The following is a 15,095-nucleotide window of genomic DNA, read 5'->3' on the forward strand; positions in this document are numbered from 1 at the left end:
AAAAAAAAAAAAATGAAACAGTTGGCTCTGTTAATCAAGATCCCTGTAGCAGTTTAATACCACTATTTATGAGTTACCAGGATGCCTGAGGACAGAGACTATTCATCAAATACATTTTTCAATTGTTTGCTATAGCTGTGGGTCTGAATAAAACAAGCCTCTTCCAAAACTCAATCATCTTTCGGTTTGGAATTTTTTCCCTGCAAAAATTCTGATATGATTTTATTGTTAATAGAATAACTCCAGTAGAGATAGCATCTAAGATATTCTTAATTATGGATGATGCAATACATTAGACCAAGTACTTTGTTCACAGTAAGCTAGTTCTTGCCTAAGTTGTAAAAGTTAAATTGGCTAAGTGTCACCCTTGTCTTTTGAGGTGACATCCTGGTCCTGCTTAAAAAGCTTGCTCCATTTCTTGTCAGCTCTCTTTGAGCAATTCCAGGAGACTTGTTCCAGAGTGCTTTACACGCTGACTCCAAAGTTTTGCCTACAAAGGCCGCTAACTGCAAACTGAGCAGCTGCATAATAAAATTCATCTGCACTACAAAACTGGACAGCCACAGCATAAATAACCCCTTGCTAGGAAGCGAGTTACCAGTGTGAAGTATTTGAAAACACCAGGTTCAAATATTTAGTACCCTCGATCCTTGCTATATTTAATCTGTCAAATTTGAAAATACTTGTATGTAAGATTTAGTATTAAAGCTTGAATTTAATGTTTTATGCTGAGGTAGAGAGAACATTCAGCTTGTGCCTTTTTTCTGCTCTTTCACTAAGTCATAGAATCATAGAGTCATAGACTCATTTAGGTTGAAAAAGACCTCTAAGATTATCAATCAATCCATTAACATAGCACTGTGAATTCTACCACTAAACTATGTCCCTAAGCATCATATCTACACATCTTTTGAATACCTCCAGGGCTGGTGACCCTTCACCAAGCACAGCAGAATGACTGTGGGTTGTAGCCCTATTGTTTAAATTGGAATCAATCTTAAAATGCCATTACCTTAGTCTAGAGGCATGGATTGGATGGTTTAGTTTAGCTTTCTGAGTGTTGATTTACACTTCTATGGTGGTTTTACTCAGAAGGAGAACTGAACTCCACCACAACTGGTCTCTTATTCCCCCTTCTCAGAGGAAAGGGGGAGAAAATATGATGAAAAGGGCTCAAGGGTTAAGATAAGGACATGAAGATCACTCAAACGTTATTGTCATGGGCAAAACAGACTCAGTGTAGGGAGATTAGAGAAATTTATTACCTATTACTAATAAGCTAGAGAAGTGTGAAACAGAGAAAACAAACTAAAGGGACCCTCCCCCCATCAACCCTCTTCCACCTCCTCTCCCTAAGTGGTGCAGGGGAATGGGGAATGGGGGCTGCAGTCAGTCCCTAAGGCTTCATCTCTGCTGCTCCCTCCCCTGCAGGGTCACTCCCTGCCCCTGCTCCCCGTGGGGTCCCTCCCACAGGATGCCGTCCTTCCTGAACTGGGCCTGCAGGGGCTGTCAACAGGCAGCAGCTCTTCAAGAACTGCTCCCACATGGCTCCGTACCACGGGGTCCATCCCCCAGGAGCAAACTGCTCCAGCACGGGTCCCCCATGGGCAACAGCTCCCCCCAGACCCCCTGCTCCTGCGTGGGTTCCTCTCCACAGGCTGCAGCTCCGGCCCAGGCCCTGCTCCTGTGTGGGCTCTCCATGGGCTGCAGCCTCCTCCAGGCCAAATCTAGAGCACCTCCTGCCCTCCTGCTGCACTCACCTTGGGGGCTGCAGGGATGCTTCTCACTCCTCTCCCAGCTGCTGTTCCATAGCAGTGCTTTTTTTTTTTTTTTTTTTTTTTTTTTTTTTTTCTTAAAATGTTTTCACAGAGGTACAAACAACATTGTTTATTGGCTCAGCTATGGCCAGTGGTGACCCCTTTGGAGTCAGCTGAAACTGGACCTCATCTAATATGGGGCAGCTGCTGGATTCTTCTCACAGAGGGTGCTCCTGCACTGCCCTCTCCCCCCACCCCCCAAAACAAACAAACAAACAAACAAAAAAACAACAAACCAAACCAAAACCAACAAAACCCTTGCTGCATTAACCCAATACAGCTTCTAAAAGGAAAAGGAAATTATCTCAAAAGTGAATGATGGGAGCAGTGCATTCACCACTATGTTCTCCATCAAGACCATACTAGTTTAGATGGCCCTTGGTTCTATGTGCAATAACCCCTTTTTGATTCTTTTTGGGGTTTGCAAGATAATAGTTAGGTAGGCAACACCATTGTTTACCATTTCTTTACACTCTTGCAACAGTTGCATGCTTCTGATTGGAAAAGGGGAAGAAATAAAGTATTCTGTACTATAAAAGTATTCTACACAAATTCTATTTAATAATTGAAGTAGGTGCTTTTACCACTCACTAAGTGTTACAATCCAAAATGACTATATGCTCAGATGAGTTGCTTTTATGGGTACATGCTTATTCATTTTGGTACTGGCAAAAATAACAAGTGGTATTTTGACATCAGGTAACACTTCAGCAGAAACTAGGGTGTTTTTTTTTCCTAGCTTTTGTGGTGGCTATTATGGTTGATTATACTAGCAGTGGTACCTTGGAAACCCAATCTAAAGTCAAGTCCTGTTGTTCCAGACACCCTGTGGACTAATAGTAATAAAAAGCAGATTCTCACTTCCTTTGACAGCTTGCAGTCTACTTTTAAGGCTGAATGCAATGAGTAGATAAAACAGGCTTATAGGTTGGGAGGGTAAGATTTATAAGCAAGGTCCATACGTTAAAGCAGAGAACTTAGTTTACTGACTTTTTAGCTACCGTATTTACCAGCTAAATGTCAATCGGACTCTTGCTTCCCCAAGTTTTCCCTTAAAATACATGGTGAACGTGATACACATCTGTTCTAAAATTCTTATCTATTACCACACGAGGTGTTGTTGCATGGTGTGACATTTATACTTTGTGAGGTATACTTTTATACTTTGTCTGTTATTTTGGTATGAGTGATGAGAAAGCTTAATGGATTTTTGCAGTGGTATGAGCCCGGGTATTCTTGCATTAAGTAGAAAGTGAGAAAGTGAAGACCATCAGAAAATGCTAAGTATATTGCAGTATCTGTTATATGTGAATTTAAGAGGCTGGCTTACCTTCTTTGTATCTTGTTTGGGTGTTACAGATACCTTAATTAATAATTAATACTTCTAATAATAGAAATATAACATGCATACTATAAATTGTCATAAATGTCTGAAGATGTACAGGAAGGGAAAATTTCAATCTTATGTTTAGTTTGCAACCGATTTGTATAATTGCTAAGAAGTATTTAGCTTTCATATAACAGTGCTCAGCTAAGTGTCTATGTAATGCAGGCAATAGTATGTTCTAAGTTTAAAAAAGCACAAGTTCTTGATAAAAGAGCTGAAATTAAAGGATGGTGTTCTGAATGTGGATGAGGCTCCAGCATGCCTGAAAAGAATAAGGAAACATTGAGTTGGATTCTTATTTACGCTAGGAATCTCCTGTAATGATTATTTTGTAGATATTTGCAAGTGTACCATTATAAAACATTTCTTATATTTTATATTATGATAGGAAAGGTATGCAGCTTCTAAAATTCTTCCATTGTTGATTTCATTCAGGTTGTCTTTGCTTCTTTCTTTCGTGAATCATTTCTGTGTAACAGTGTGCCTTCTGTTCTTTCTTAATGTGCTCCAATTTGCTTCATTTCAGTGGTTAAGTAGGGAACTTCAGCTGTTATGTGCTCTGAATCACTCAAGTCTAAAGATGGGATGAACGTTTCCCAACTCTGTACTCTGTTCACTTCACGTCTTGGCTTCTATCAGTTTTTCTTGCTCATGCTTGTATAGTAACTACATACCATGTTATTTGGTAGAAGAGGGAATAAATGAAAATTGAAATGGACTCACTGATGCTGGACTGCTGTAGGAGGAGGTGGACTCAGATGGACTCTCTTCAAAGTTCACTTAGTAATCTGTAAAATCTTGAGGAGGTGAGGCAGTGGGAATTAATATTTTTGGAGTACTCATGCTGTAGAGATGCCTGTGATGTCAAAGGTGTGACTGCATATTTTCACCTCTAATAGATTAACCTGTGTCAGCAATGGTAGTATATCAATTTAAGGAGCTTTTGATAATCTAGATAATGGTAATTCAGTTAGTATCAAAAAACTAACATTTTGGCATGTATTGCCTTGCACTATATATTTTTCAGATAATAATAACGCCTTGTGAAACAATAAAATAAAAAAAAATTGTGAAGGGAATGGACAAAACCCACTATACCTCTGTTTTTTTTTTTTTTTTTTTTTTTTTTCTCTTCTTTCCTTTTCTCTACTGATATTAGCAATGTATTTTCTATTGCCATTTAATTATGTGCCTTATGTGAGTCTGTATGACGTGTTTTCTACTTGCAACAAACCTGAATCAAAATCCCAGATGCAAACAGTGATATCCAGGATCAAATGTTGTTGCTTGGATTCACCTCTGTCTCTAGTTTGTTAAAACAACAACAACAAACACCACAGTGCGATAAGGTCACCCCTGAGCTTCCTCTTCTCTAGGCTGAACAATCCCAGCTCCCTCAGCCGCTCCTCATAAGACTTATTCTCAAGATCCCACACCAGCTTTGTTGCCCTTCTGTGGACTCGCTCGAGCACCTCAATGTCCTTGTAGCGAGGGGACCAAAACTGAACACAGTACTCAGGGTGCGGCCTCACAGGGGGACAATCACTTCCCTAGCCCTGCTGGCCACACTGTTTCTTATGCAAGCCAGGATGCTGTTGGCCTTCTTGGCCACCTGAGCACACTGCTGGCTCATATTCAGCCAACTATCAACCAATGCTCCCAGGTTCTTCTCTGCCAGGCAGCTTTCTAACCACTCATCTCCCATCCTGTAGCACTGCTTGGGGTTGTTGTGCCCCAGGTGCAGGACCCAGCACCTGGACTTGTTGAACTTCATACAGTTGGCCTCAGCCCATCAGTCCATCTTATCCAGATCCTCCTGCAGAACCCTTTTCTGAGGATGTCCTTATCTGAAGATGTTTTTTTGGGTTGTGGGTTTGAACTGGGGGTGGGAGGAGGGTGGGGGGGATGCAGGTGAGAATATTCAATATGTTTTTCAATATATTTTTCTGGTTATATTGGTTCTTTCTTGGATTTCCATCATAAATCAGTTGTGTACTTCATGTTGTTCTCTCAGTGCCCTACGCTATGCTAAAATATTAAACGTGGCATCTTAAGCAATAATAATGTGTTTGATAAAAGAAGGAAATTCTCTGATCAGTCAACTGCCTGGCTTGAAGAAACCTGGGAGATTTGAGTTGTGAAGGGGATTCTTTACAAGATTGTTTAGTGACAGAAAACTGTGCTTTGGCTTTAAAATATGTTAATTTTACTGATGAGCTCTGCAGGTACCTAGAGCTCTGTTATTCTGTCTTAATGATATTCAGGCCCACCAAGACTCATTCATAAGTCCAGGACCCAGAATGTGAAGTTGAATTTTTAATTTTTGGTTCTACCACTAGAGCAGTCTATAGGTAAGGATTTTCAGAATCTTTGTTCTGACATTTTAGGACTAATATTCTGTTTCCCTGATATTAAGTATAAGAGTTAGAAAGCACCAAGAATCTTTCCCAAAATATAAAGGAGAGTCCGGTTGCTTGGGAAGTACAATTTAATTGTGAACATAATTGCACTCCTTGCATTTAATTGCAATCATAATTCAAGAAAGACAGCTTCTAACATTTGGGTCAGATTTTTAATTTTATGATCTAAATTATTAATGAGAATATTTTCATAAGCTTTCTGCATAAAAATTGATTTCATAACAGAGAGGTCAGCTGGTCTTGTTCTAGTCTTCTAGACTCTATGATTACCAGTTGTAATCAGAAATTGTTCCCATAAATATGTACTTCATTTATAGTAGTAAATTACTTACATGCTTTATAAAGCAAAACATAATTTTGTAGGTTCTAGTTAAAAGTAAAGAAGATACTGCATATAGGATTATTGAACATGAGAGGTTAAATGTCAGGTGTATGCATAAATACTATTCAAGTTTTTCTTTTTCCAAGTGATTTGATACCTGTGGAATCTCAAAAGTTAAATTGGGATTATGGAATCTCAAAAGTTATATTGGGATACAGCCAAACAAAATTGTACGATGCCTAGAAAACACAAGTGATCAGTACAAGAATGCATAATGCTATTGTATAAATCAGTAGTGCTTCCACTTGTGCTAGGCAGCAGTGTTGAACATAGTATGTCTCAAGACTGATACAGCAGTAATATAAGGGGCCTTGAGGCAAGTGGTGGAGGTTGATTAGGACTATAAAGATTTTTATAAGAGGATACTGAGAGCTTGAGATTGTTTATGCAGAAGATAGACTGGGAACTTCTGTAATCTATCTCCCCAGAGCAAGATTTAGGAGCGTATCCAGTTCCATCAAACAGAATAAATTCAAAACAGATGAACAAGGTGTTTTTTTGTTTTGTTTTGTTTTTTTAACTTGAAACACAGTAGAATGACAGAATTTAAGGTCACAAAGATTGAAATTTGATTCAGAAAGACATTTGACACCTTCCTTGTGGATAAATAGAAATAATAAATACATACTTTCTTAGAAAAGACAATCATTTTTAAAAGGAAAAAAAATGCCTTAGGCAAATAAATGTTTTTAATATAATGTATCTTCTTGTGATATATCTTGGTTGGCGAGCTTTAGAAATACTGAGTAAAAGTCAGGATGTTGTACAAAATGAACCATTGTTTTTATTCAGGGCAACAGTTTCTCTTCCTATTGAAATCTGAATTAATTTGTTATCATTTCTCTCTGTTCCATTTGTCAAGAAATAACATGAATGATAACTTTGTTTTCCCTTTCTGCCCCCATAAAATAATTGTTATAGTCCTCTTTCAGAGCTTCAAGGGGGCAAATATTTTGAAGCATTTTTCACTCACATTTCAAGCTTATAATCTGTGAACAGGTCTAGGACTATGGCAGATATTTCATTCTATACCGCTTCTCTGTCCTTTCCCGGCATTTCACTGCTTTGATAAATGAGAGATAGTATATTTTACAATTACAGGGATGCTCAGCTGGAAAAGCTTACAGGATCTCATTTATTCTAAATACTCCCATCCCTTGCAAATTGTTCTGCTTGCATGTGTCTCAATTTCTGTATTGAGTCAACTGTTGAAAATCTCACTATAATAATTCAAAAAGCTTAATACATTCATAAGAAGTTTGCTTAAAAAAGAATTTCTTCTTTTACTAAGATTGTCTTCTGCTACTACCTAAATTATAGAAAAGCCAAGTTCCAAACCCCAAATGTTCTTGATTGGGGCACTTCAATACTGGACCAGGATCTGAATTTTGTAGCTTTTTTCTCCACAATGGACCAAAATCCTAAATCCCATTTCTACCAGCTGTCAATTTAGTAAGATACAGCTGTGATTAGAAGTGCTTACAGACAGAATTTCTGTTCTATGGGAATCTGTAGGAAAAGAAAACAATAAACAAACCAAAAAAAAAACAAAATAACAAAAAGCCATTCAGTTGCAGAATTAAAAGAATAAATACTGTTTTATCTTACAGGAATAAAAGCAAAATTAATTACTTAGAAGTAACTGAAATCTGAATGAAACAGAAGCTATTAAGGTCTGAAGAAACATTTGGGGTTTATCTTGTCCAACCACCTACTCAAAGCAGGTCAAATTAGAGCAGGTTATTCAGGGTCTTGTCCCGCCTGATCCTGAGATTTGTTGGTCTCCATGACAGAATTTTTTTTCCTCATATATTTATTGACTCAGAGTTTCCTGTGCTCCATCTTTTTTTTTTTTTTTTTTTTTTTTTTCCTGAGAAGTGACCCTCTGCCCCTGGGTGCTGCTGCTGAACTGACTCTGTCCACCAATCCTGCTGGAAGGTGTCCTTTATCCCAGTGCTGAGCCTCACAGTCACCTCTGAACAGTGCGGGCCTTCACCCAGTGTGGCTGTGTGCACATGCATGCGCTAACCAGAGCTGTCAGCCAGTGTTTTGCCCACCATTGGCTCTGATGGACAGCATCAGTAACCAACTGTTCCTTGGCTGGAGAGACTCCCAGAGACTGAGGCTGACCAGCATTTATTTACCAGGATCCTCCTTTTTGCTTATCTTGAAGGTGGATGCGATCTTTATCTTTTCCAGAAGTCTTTGTGTTGGGAAATTCACAAGATATCACTGTTATGTCACTTAACTTCCTCCTCTTCTGTAAGCCCAAACCCTAGAAGCTGCCATTTCCCATGACATGGTCTACTTGATGTATGATTAAAATCTTCCATAAAAAGCACATGTAATTTTTAATATAAGAAATCGTAACTTTACAGTCCACATACTGGTTGTTACAGAGCACAGAATTTGAGCTGCATTGTTCAATGGCTACTCTGTTGGAAATTCAGCTTGTCTTTTCTGCCATCTCCTCCCCTCTTTTATCCCACAGCCCTGTCTTCTGGGATTAAAATTTTAGTAAACCAGAAGAAACAGTGCAAAGTGAAGGGCAGTTAATTTGAAGTTATGTGAAGGTTCTCGTACAAGCAGTTGTTAAAATGTAACTTGGAAATGCTGTTTATAGTTGTCTCAGTACATAGAACAGAAGGCAGTAAGAGGCAAATCACAAGGGATCATAAAATATGGTATGTCTTTGAGCACTATGATAAACAGTCTCTTTAGTCTTGCTACCGTGCAAATACCTGTGGTAATAAATCCATGGGAGACTGCCATACTCTAAGGAGGAAAAGAGGCTGAAGGTATCTTCAGTTTGGCAAGGCCACAGGAGGTGGTGGTAATAGCCTGCACATACCTAAAAGGCACTGGGATCTAAAATGGAGGCAAAGGGATTGGTGTTTCTCACAAGTGTTTAACAAAGAGCAACAAAATGAAATTCAGGTAGAGTATATCAGGAAAGTGTGTGTTTGTTGAGATGTTAAAACTCTGCGGAAACACTCCCATGGGAATATGAGGGACAGCCCATGAGCTGGGATTATGAAAATTGCTTTGACGAGCACATTAATAACTATTAGCAGTCCTCTCTGGGCACTAGAATGAAGGGAATGTTTTTATGAGAATCCACCTCTTCTATGATTCTCTGTTACATACTCTGAAGATGTCATGTTGAAATCCAGTGGAAAAGTTGCCACTGATTTCAGTCAGAGTGGTTTACGAACTTGGTGCTAATACAGGCCATGTTTGTGAGTCATTTATCTAGGGGCAAAAGTGGCAATGCAAGACATGGTTGTGCCAATACAAAGACCTCTGACCCCTGTAGCTCCTTTAGCTGCGTACAGGGAGCTACAACTTGGCTGAAGATCTGTTTTCCCTTTGTAGGCAGAGCTAATTATTTATAATGGTGTGTGGGGAGAGGTTTGTACTGCTTCAGCCAGGAGAATACTATAAATTTTTAGTTTTGCTTTTCTGTCAAAAAGGCATTGTGTTCTATATTTGAAAATGTAATACAAGCAAGGTTAAATTGATTTGCCTTGTTTGTCAGAAGTTTGTTTTGTTTTGGTTGGTTTTGCCGAACAGATATCTCACTTACAGGGGCCTCACATGTGTGTGGAGCCAGTCTTGTTCTTGCACAAATAGTTGCCATTCTGATGAAGAGGTTTCACCATGCCAGGCGAGACTGGAGAGGAAGTCTGTCAAACATACTGCTGCCCGTCGTCTTTGTTGCACTGGCAATGGCCTTGTTTAGCGTGAAGCCGCTGGCTATTGATTATCCTTCTCTCAAGCTGACACCAAGACTTTACAAGAATGCAGAATCCTTCTTTAGGTACGGGGCTCATCAATCTTGATCAGTATCAAAGGTTCTGGGATCTTTACCCTTGAGTTCTCATATTTTAATGAATATTTCTTATAATAGTTTTTTTTTTTTTTTTTTTTTTTTTTTTTTTTTGTACAACAGCTGTTTGTGTTCCAGTTGTTTAGCACATTTTAATAGATTATTATGAGGGGGACATAAAAATGGAAAAGCATTGTGCAAAGGATTTGCTGGAGGAAAGGACAAAGATTTTGGAGCAGTTTGGATTGGGCAATCTGTTTCCATACAAGTCATGACCATTTATATGTAAATGCCTAAGTGCATTTAAACAAGCATATGCACGCTTCAACTTATTTAGTTGATTAGGTCTGAAGTAATTTTCTCAAAATTTCTCAGCTTTGACAGTGCCATAGTGCACTGAGAAAGCCGGGTGCCCTTCTAACTGAACCTCCACTTTCTATTTTTTTTAAGCTTTGAAACCAACTAGACTATTTTGTATTATAGCTTTCTATCTACAGTACTTATACGTCATCTCTGAATTATTCTGTATCAAGTGCATATCACACAGGTTGTTTTATCTACTGGACAAATATCCAGATACCTTCATGAAGATAATGCAATGATGTTTAAATTTGTAAATGAAACATAGATCACCTAAAATGTGCTGCTAGGAATGCATGTTTGTATTGAGGTTTCTTTACATGTTTGCAAGCAGTTTTTGAAATGAGATCATTTTGTTGCTTTGGTATGTTTCCTATGCATGGATCTGATAGTTCTTTAATTTCTTGGTAAGCATGTAGAATCATGAGGCTTAAAGTTAATAGAACTAGACATTGTAACTTGTTTGTGTTTCTTTCCCCTTTTCACGCACCGATGCCGTGGCCCACTTTGAACAGCACTGAAGATGATAACCTAGGAAACCTTTCTCAGATTCTACTGAGATATTTCTTTGACTGGGACCACACGTGCATGCATTCTAAACAAGGGTAACTATATAATGTAACTACTTCAAAATTCTCTATACTGATTGAACACTTGCTGCTAATTTGAAATGGAGACTATGACAGTAGTGAAGAAATCAATAAATCTAGCATATTTTCCATGAAGTGTAAGAGTAAAAATTAATTAGCCTTAAGTTGAGACTAGGAACACATTTTGCTGAATGTATATACTTAAAAAAAGAAGGTAAAATAATAGATAAAAACAAATGTTGTAAAGAAGTGGTAAAATCAATATATTTTGCTATGTAGTGTGAACTATCTTAGACTTTTATTGGCAGTGTGAGGTTAATGTCAAATCCTCTTTGATGAAGGAGCTAGTATCTAGGTAGAATATGTAAGTAGGCTTTATTGTTAAAGGTCTGACCTTAATCCCTTAGAATTTAGTGACAGCTTTCCAATTTATTTCAGGAGTTTTTTGATCAAGTCTGTTGTCCATATGAATGTAGGTTAGACAGTAATTACAATGGTAGGAAGAATTCCAGGTGTCCAAAGTGAGGAGTACAAAATGGCTACCATGCTTTAGTTAACTTACTGATGCAAACACAAAGGCTCATTTGTTGCTTTACTCACGTAAATATTTGTTGTGAATCCACCTTGATTCAAATGAACAAAACTGATATACCTTCAGACACAGCTGCCACTGTGATAAAATACTAACTTGCTCAAGATTACAGATGTACTTGTTACTCTGTGGATTTCTTCTGTAGAGTCATATACTACTCCTTTCTCATAATGGCAGTGTCTATCATTATGTTTATTCCCATTAGAAAAAATAATTCATGTTGGCAGATGGAAGCTTCTTCACCCCAGGATTCATGTAGATGTGTGTCTGAACAGGAGGTATGTCCATGTATAAGCATGTGTATGCATTTATGTAAAAATGGTGTGTGTGTGTTATATAATACTTTGACTATTCTTTTTGAAGAGGTGGAGAAAGATGAGGAAGTAAACCCTCAGAGCACGTTTTTTTTTTTTTTTTTTTTTTTTTTTCTGCTATTTCTTTGTTTCATTTAATGTTTGGCTTACATATTTTGAAGTCTTCAGTGAAAGAGGATGCACGCACACACATACATATATATAAGCATATATATACCTGCATATATATACTTGCATATATATACTTGCATATATATATATGTCCGTGTGTGTGTGTGTGCATGTATATATACATACCAGAGAAGGCTATAGATTGACCTGAAGTAAAAGGAATCAAATACAGCTGAACTCTTTCCAGCAGATGGAACTTTAAACCTGATATAGGACATTGCTTAAAAAACAGTCAGATAAAACAAGGATAAAACTTGATTATGTGGTAGACTACCTACTCCCAAAGGGAAGGGCAAGCTACCAGGGAATCTACATCTGGCTAAGACTTTATTGTTAGAGTTTATTTTTGCATTGGACTGTATATCTGAAAATAAAACAGCTCTTCAGGAAAGAACGGATTTTAAAAATATAATGAACTTCTGACCTCCTTGACTGGTGAGTTTTCCAGCTGACTTATTCTTAGGTTGAGTAGTAAACGGGAAACTGAGTCTGAACTGACTAATTTATTTGCCTGTATGTGACTATTGCATCAACTATTTATATCTTTATGAAAGAGACAAGTTATTTACAGTAAGAGTTGCATCTGAAATATAGCAATATAATTTTGGGAAATGTGGAAGGGGGAACTACTTTTTTTTTCTGGGCAAGGAACAAGTTTTCTTCTAGTACTATAGAAAGATACTTAGAATACAAGAAGCTTAAATAAAGTGGCAATGGAAACTCAAGCTCAGGGAGCGGCCCATTAACTGTGGAAGTTCAAAGGAGAGAAGTCACTTGACAATGAAGATAAAAATTTTATTTGTGAGCTAAGGTAAACCAGAATGTCTTCGCTAAAGAGTGAATTTTAGCTTGTGGATGGTTGAGATGTCAAATTAGCATTACAAATTTTAAGGTTTATGCATTATATACTTAATGATATACTTTATATTATATACTTAATTATACTTAATGAGGTTTCCCAGGTATCTTATAGTACCCGTCTCTTTTTCTTTGGTTGTGAGAATGTCCCACTGAATTGCTAGAAAACATCTTCCCTTTTTCTCTACTGAAGTCCCTCAGTGAAACTTTTAGAAGCATATTGCACAAATCAAAATTTTGTTTTCATTCAGATTCATGTAGTGCTTTTTTTTTGTTTCTTTTCAGGAACAAGAATTGAATAGAAGTCTTGTTGCCTTTTTCAATGCTATAAAACATTCTAAACTTATTTTTTAAGTTTTGATGTTTTCAGAAATGACTTACAGGGTTGCAAGAGAAATCAAAGGTGGTTCTCGTGTAGGTGACAGCTACAATTATTTGAGATGCCTTATAAACATAAAACCACACATAATTTATTGCAAAGTTATCAAAGCTGAAAGAAGCAAATCCAATTGACAAGCAATGCTGTAAAAACTATGTGCAATTTTTTTAAAAAATGGCTAAATGTAGTGCCACTGGCTTTTAAGGAGCCCTGTACTTATTTTATGTATTAAATATTTTATGTTATACTGTTTTCCAGATGTGTCCGAGTTTCAACACCTCTGTTCTCTATGTGAAGAATAAGAAAGGACATATTCTGTATAATCTTTCAGGATTCCTTGTGGAAGAATATTTAGTGAGGTCTTCCAACAAAGCAAGGTAACCCTAAAATGTCTGTGTCGTGTATTCCTTATGTATATATATAAAACAAACAACAAGCAAACAAAACAGTCCTTCCTAATCCAAATCACATGTCTGTGTTACTGGGTGTGTAAGGGGCAGTTGCCTTTATTGGATGTTATTAAGGTGTACGGCCAGGCTAACGCAACATGGAGTCCCGTCCATGGTGACTTCTCAGAGCTTCCTCCAGCAGCTGCATGATAATTGCTTCCAGGTATACACTGTCTCTTCTTGCCATGCAGTGAGTTCAGCTGAAAAATATAGTGTTAATATAGATATTTCCACTTTATTACTGCAAGAAAAAAATGCTAAGGAAGACAGAGCTTAAGGCATGCTATTACCTTATTGTCTGTTAACAGATATGGTGGTTGGTCTTTTGGAGGGAGGAAAGTCTCTGCATTTCAAGAACAAAAATTGAATAAGATCAAATCTAAGCCTCTGGCTAAGGTAAGGGTTGCATGTGTGTGTATGTATGTACTACCTCTTCAGTCTCCAGACTTCATTGCAATTGGCAAATAATAAATCATTATATGAAATCCTTGCATTTAAAAACTGGGAGAAAAACTCTCTCACTAGTGTAGTCCATTTCTTTGTTCATAATTATATAACTATTCCCTTGTGTTCTGAAAAAAAATTAAATGAATTGAATGATACAGTTTCTGTTGTTTTCTTGTGAACCGTTTTCAAAGTCAGAGCTCACCTTTAATTTTTTTTTTAGGTAGTTCAAATCTTCTTCTCTATTTGTTTGTTTTCTACAAAAAGTTAATGTCAGAACTGAAAAATGTCCATTGAACTTCTCAGAAATTAATTGTTATTGATGCTTGTTTCATTTCTGCAATAAATGCTTTTCTTTGCTACATTTCTTTCTGTATTTTTTTCCCCTCTTATCCTTAAGATGAAAAACCCTTAAAAATCAAGATATAGTTTCTGGGAATATTACTTCTGCATGACAAGTGTACTACCTTGCATTTATAATTCTCTTTTCAAATATGAGCAACTTCCCTCTTTTTATCCCAGAGAAACTTGCACCTTGCTGAAATTAGTCAGATTGTGAAATCCGAATCTCTTCTGACAGTGGATCATTCTGTCTTGTAAAGCTACACGTAGCCATTGTTTTCTGTCTGGAGCTTCCCCAAGAGCCAGGGACAGAAGGATTAGTCTAAGTGCAACTGAAGTCAGGAGCTTTTCCTTGAGACATTCTGGTACACACTGGAAGGACAGTGTGAAAACTTAGAGTAGGATCTAGAAGCTAAAACGGAATTATCAGTGCAAAGCATTTAATTTAATTTAATTTAATTTAATTTTATTTTATTTTCCATAAGGAATGTTTTGAAAGGTTCTTTTGAGGTCCATTCAGATGTAGACCATTAATGAGGAGAGAGAGTTTTGGATGAGAATATGAAGAATCTCAGTGAGAGACTTGTATTTCTGTATACAAGCAAAACAGATTTTTTGCCAGAGGAAGCTGTGAAGCTTGACCTTATGGATTACAAATTACAATATGAAAGACAGGTGCTTCTTCCTTCATATTATTTTATAGACACTAGATTTTATTTGTTCTTGCAAATGAAGAAGAGAAGCAACAGTATAATTAAGCT

General features: G+C 37.3%; 1 protein-coding gene across 1 annotated transcript in view; it reads left to right on the forward strand.

The window, feature by feature from the left end:
• Window positions 1-15,095, forward strand: part of ABCA13 (ATP binding cassette subfamily A member 13) — a 195,658-nt gene that overhangs the window by 112,845 nt on the left and 67,718 nt on the right. The window contains exons 42-46 of the mRNA XM_035318461.1: window positions 9,580-9,826; window positions 10,711-10,800; window positions 11,583-11,655; window positions 13,358-13,476; window positions 13,857-13,944. Of these exons, the coding sequence (XP_035174352.1) occupies window positions 9,580-9,826; window positions 10,711-10,800; window positions 11,583-11,655; window positions 13,358-13,476; window positions 13,857-13,944 (617 nt within the window). The remainder of the gene's footprint in view (window positions 1-9,579; window positions 9,827-10,710; window positions 10,801-11,582; window positions 11,656-13,357; window positions 13,477-13,856; window positions 13,945-15,095) is intronic.

This window comes from Oxyura jamaicensis, chromosome 2, assembly GCF_011077185.1.
Source record: "Oxyura jamaicensis isolate SHBP4307 breed ruddy duck chromosome 2, BPBGC_Ojam_1.0, whole genome shotgun sequence".
NCBI classification, from domain to species: domain Eukaryota; kingdom Metazoa; phylum Chordata; class Aves; order Anseriformes; family Anatidae; genus Oxyura; species Oxyura jamaicensis.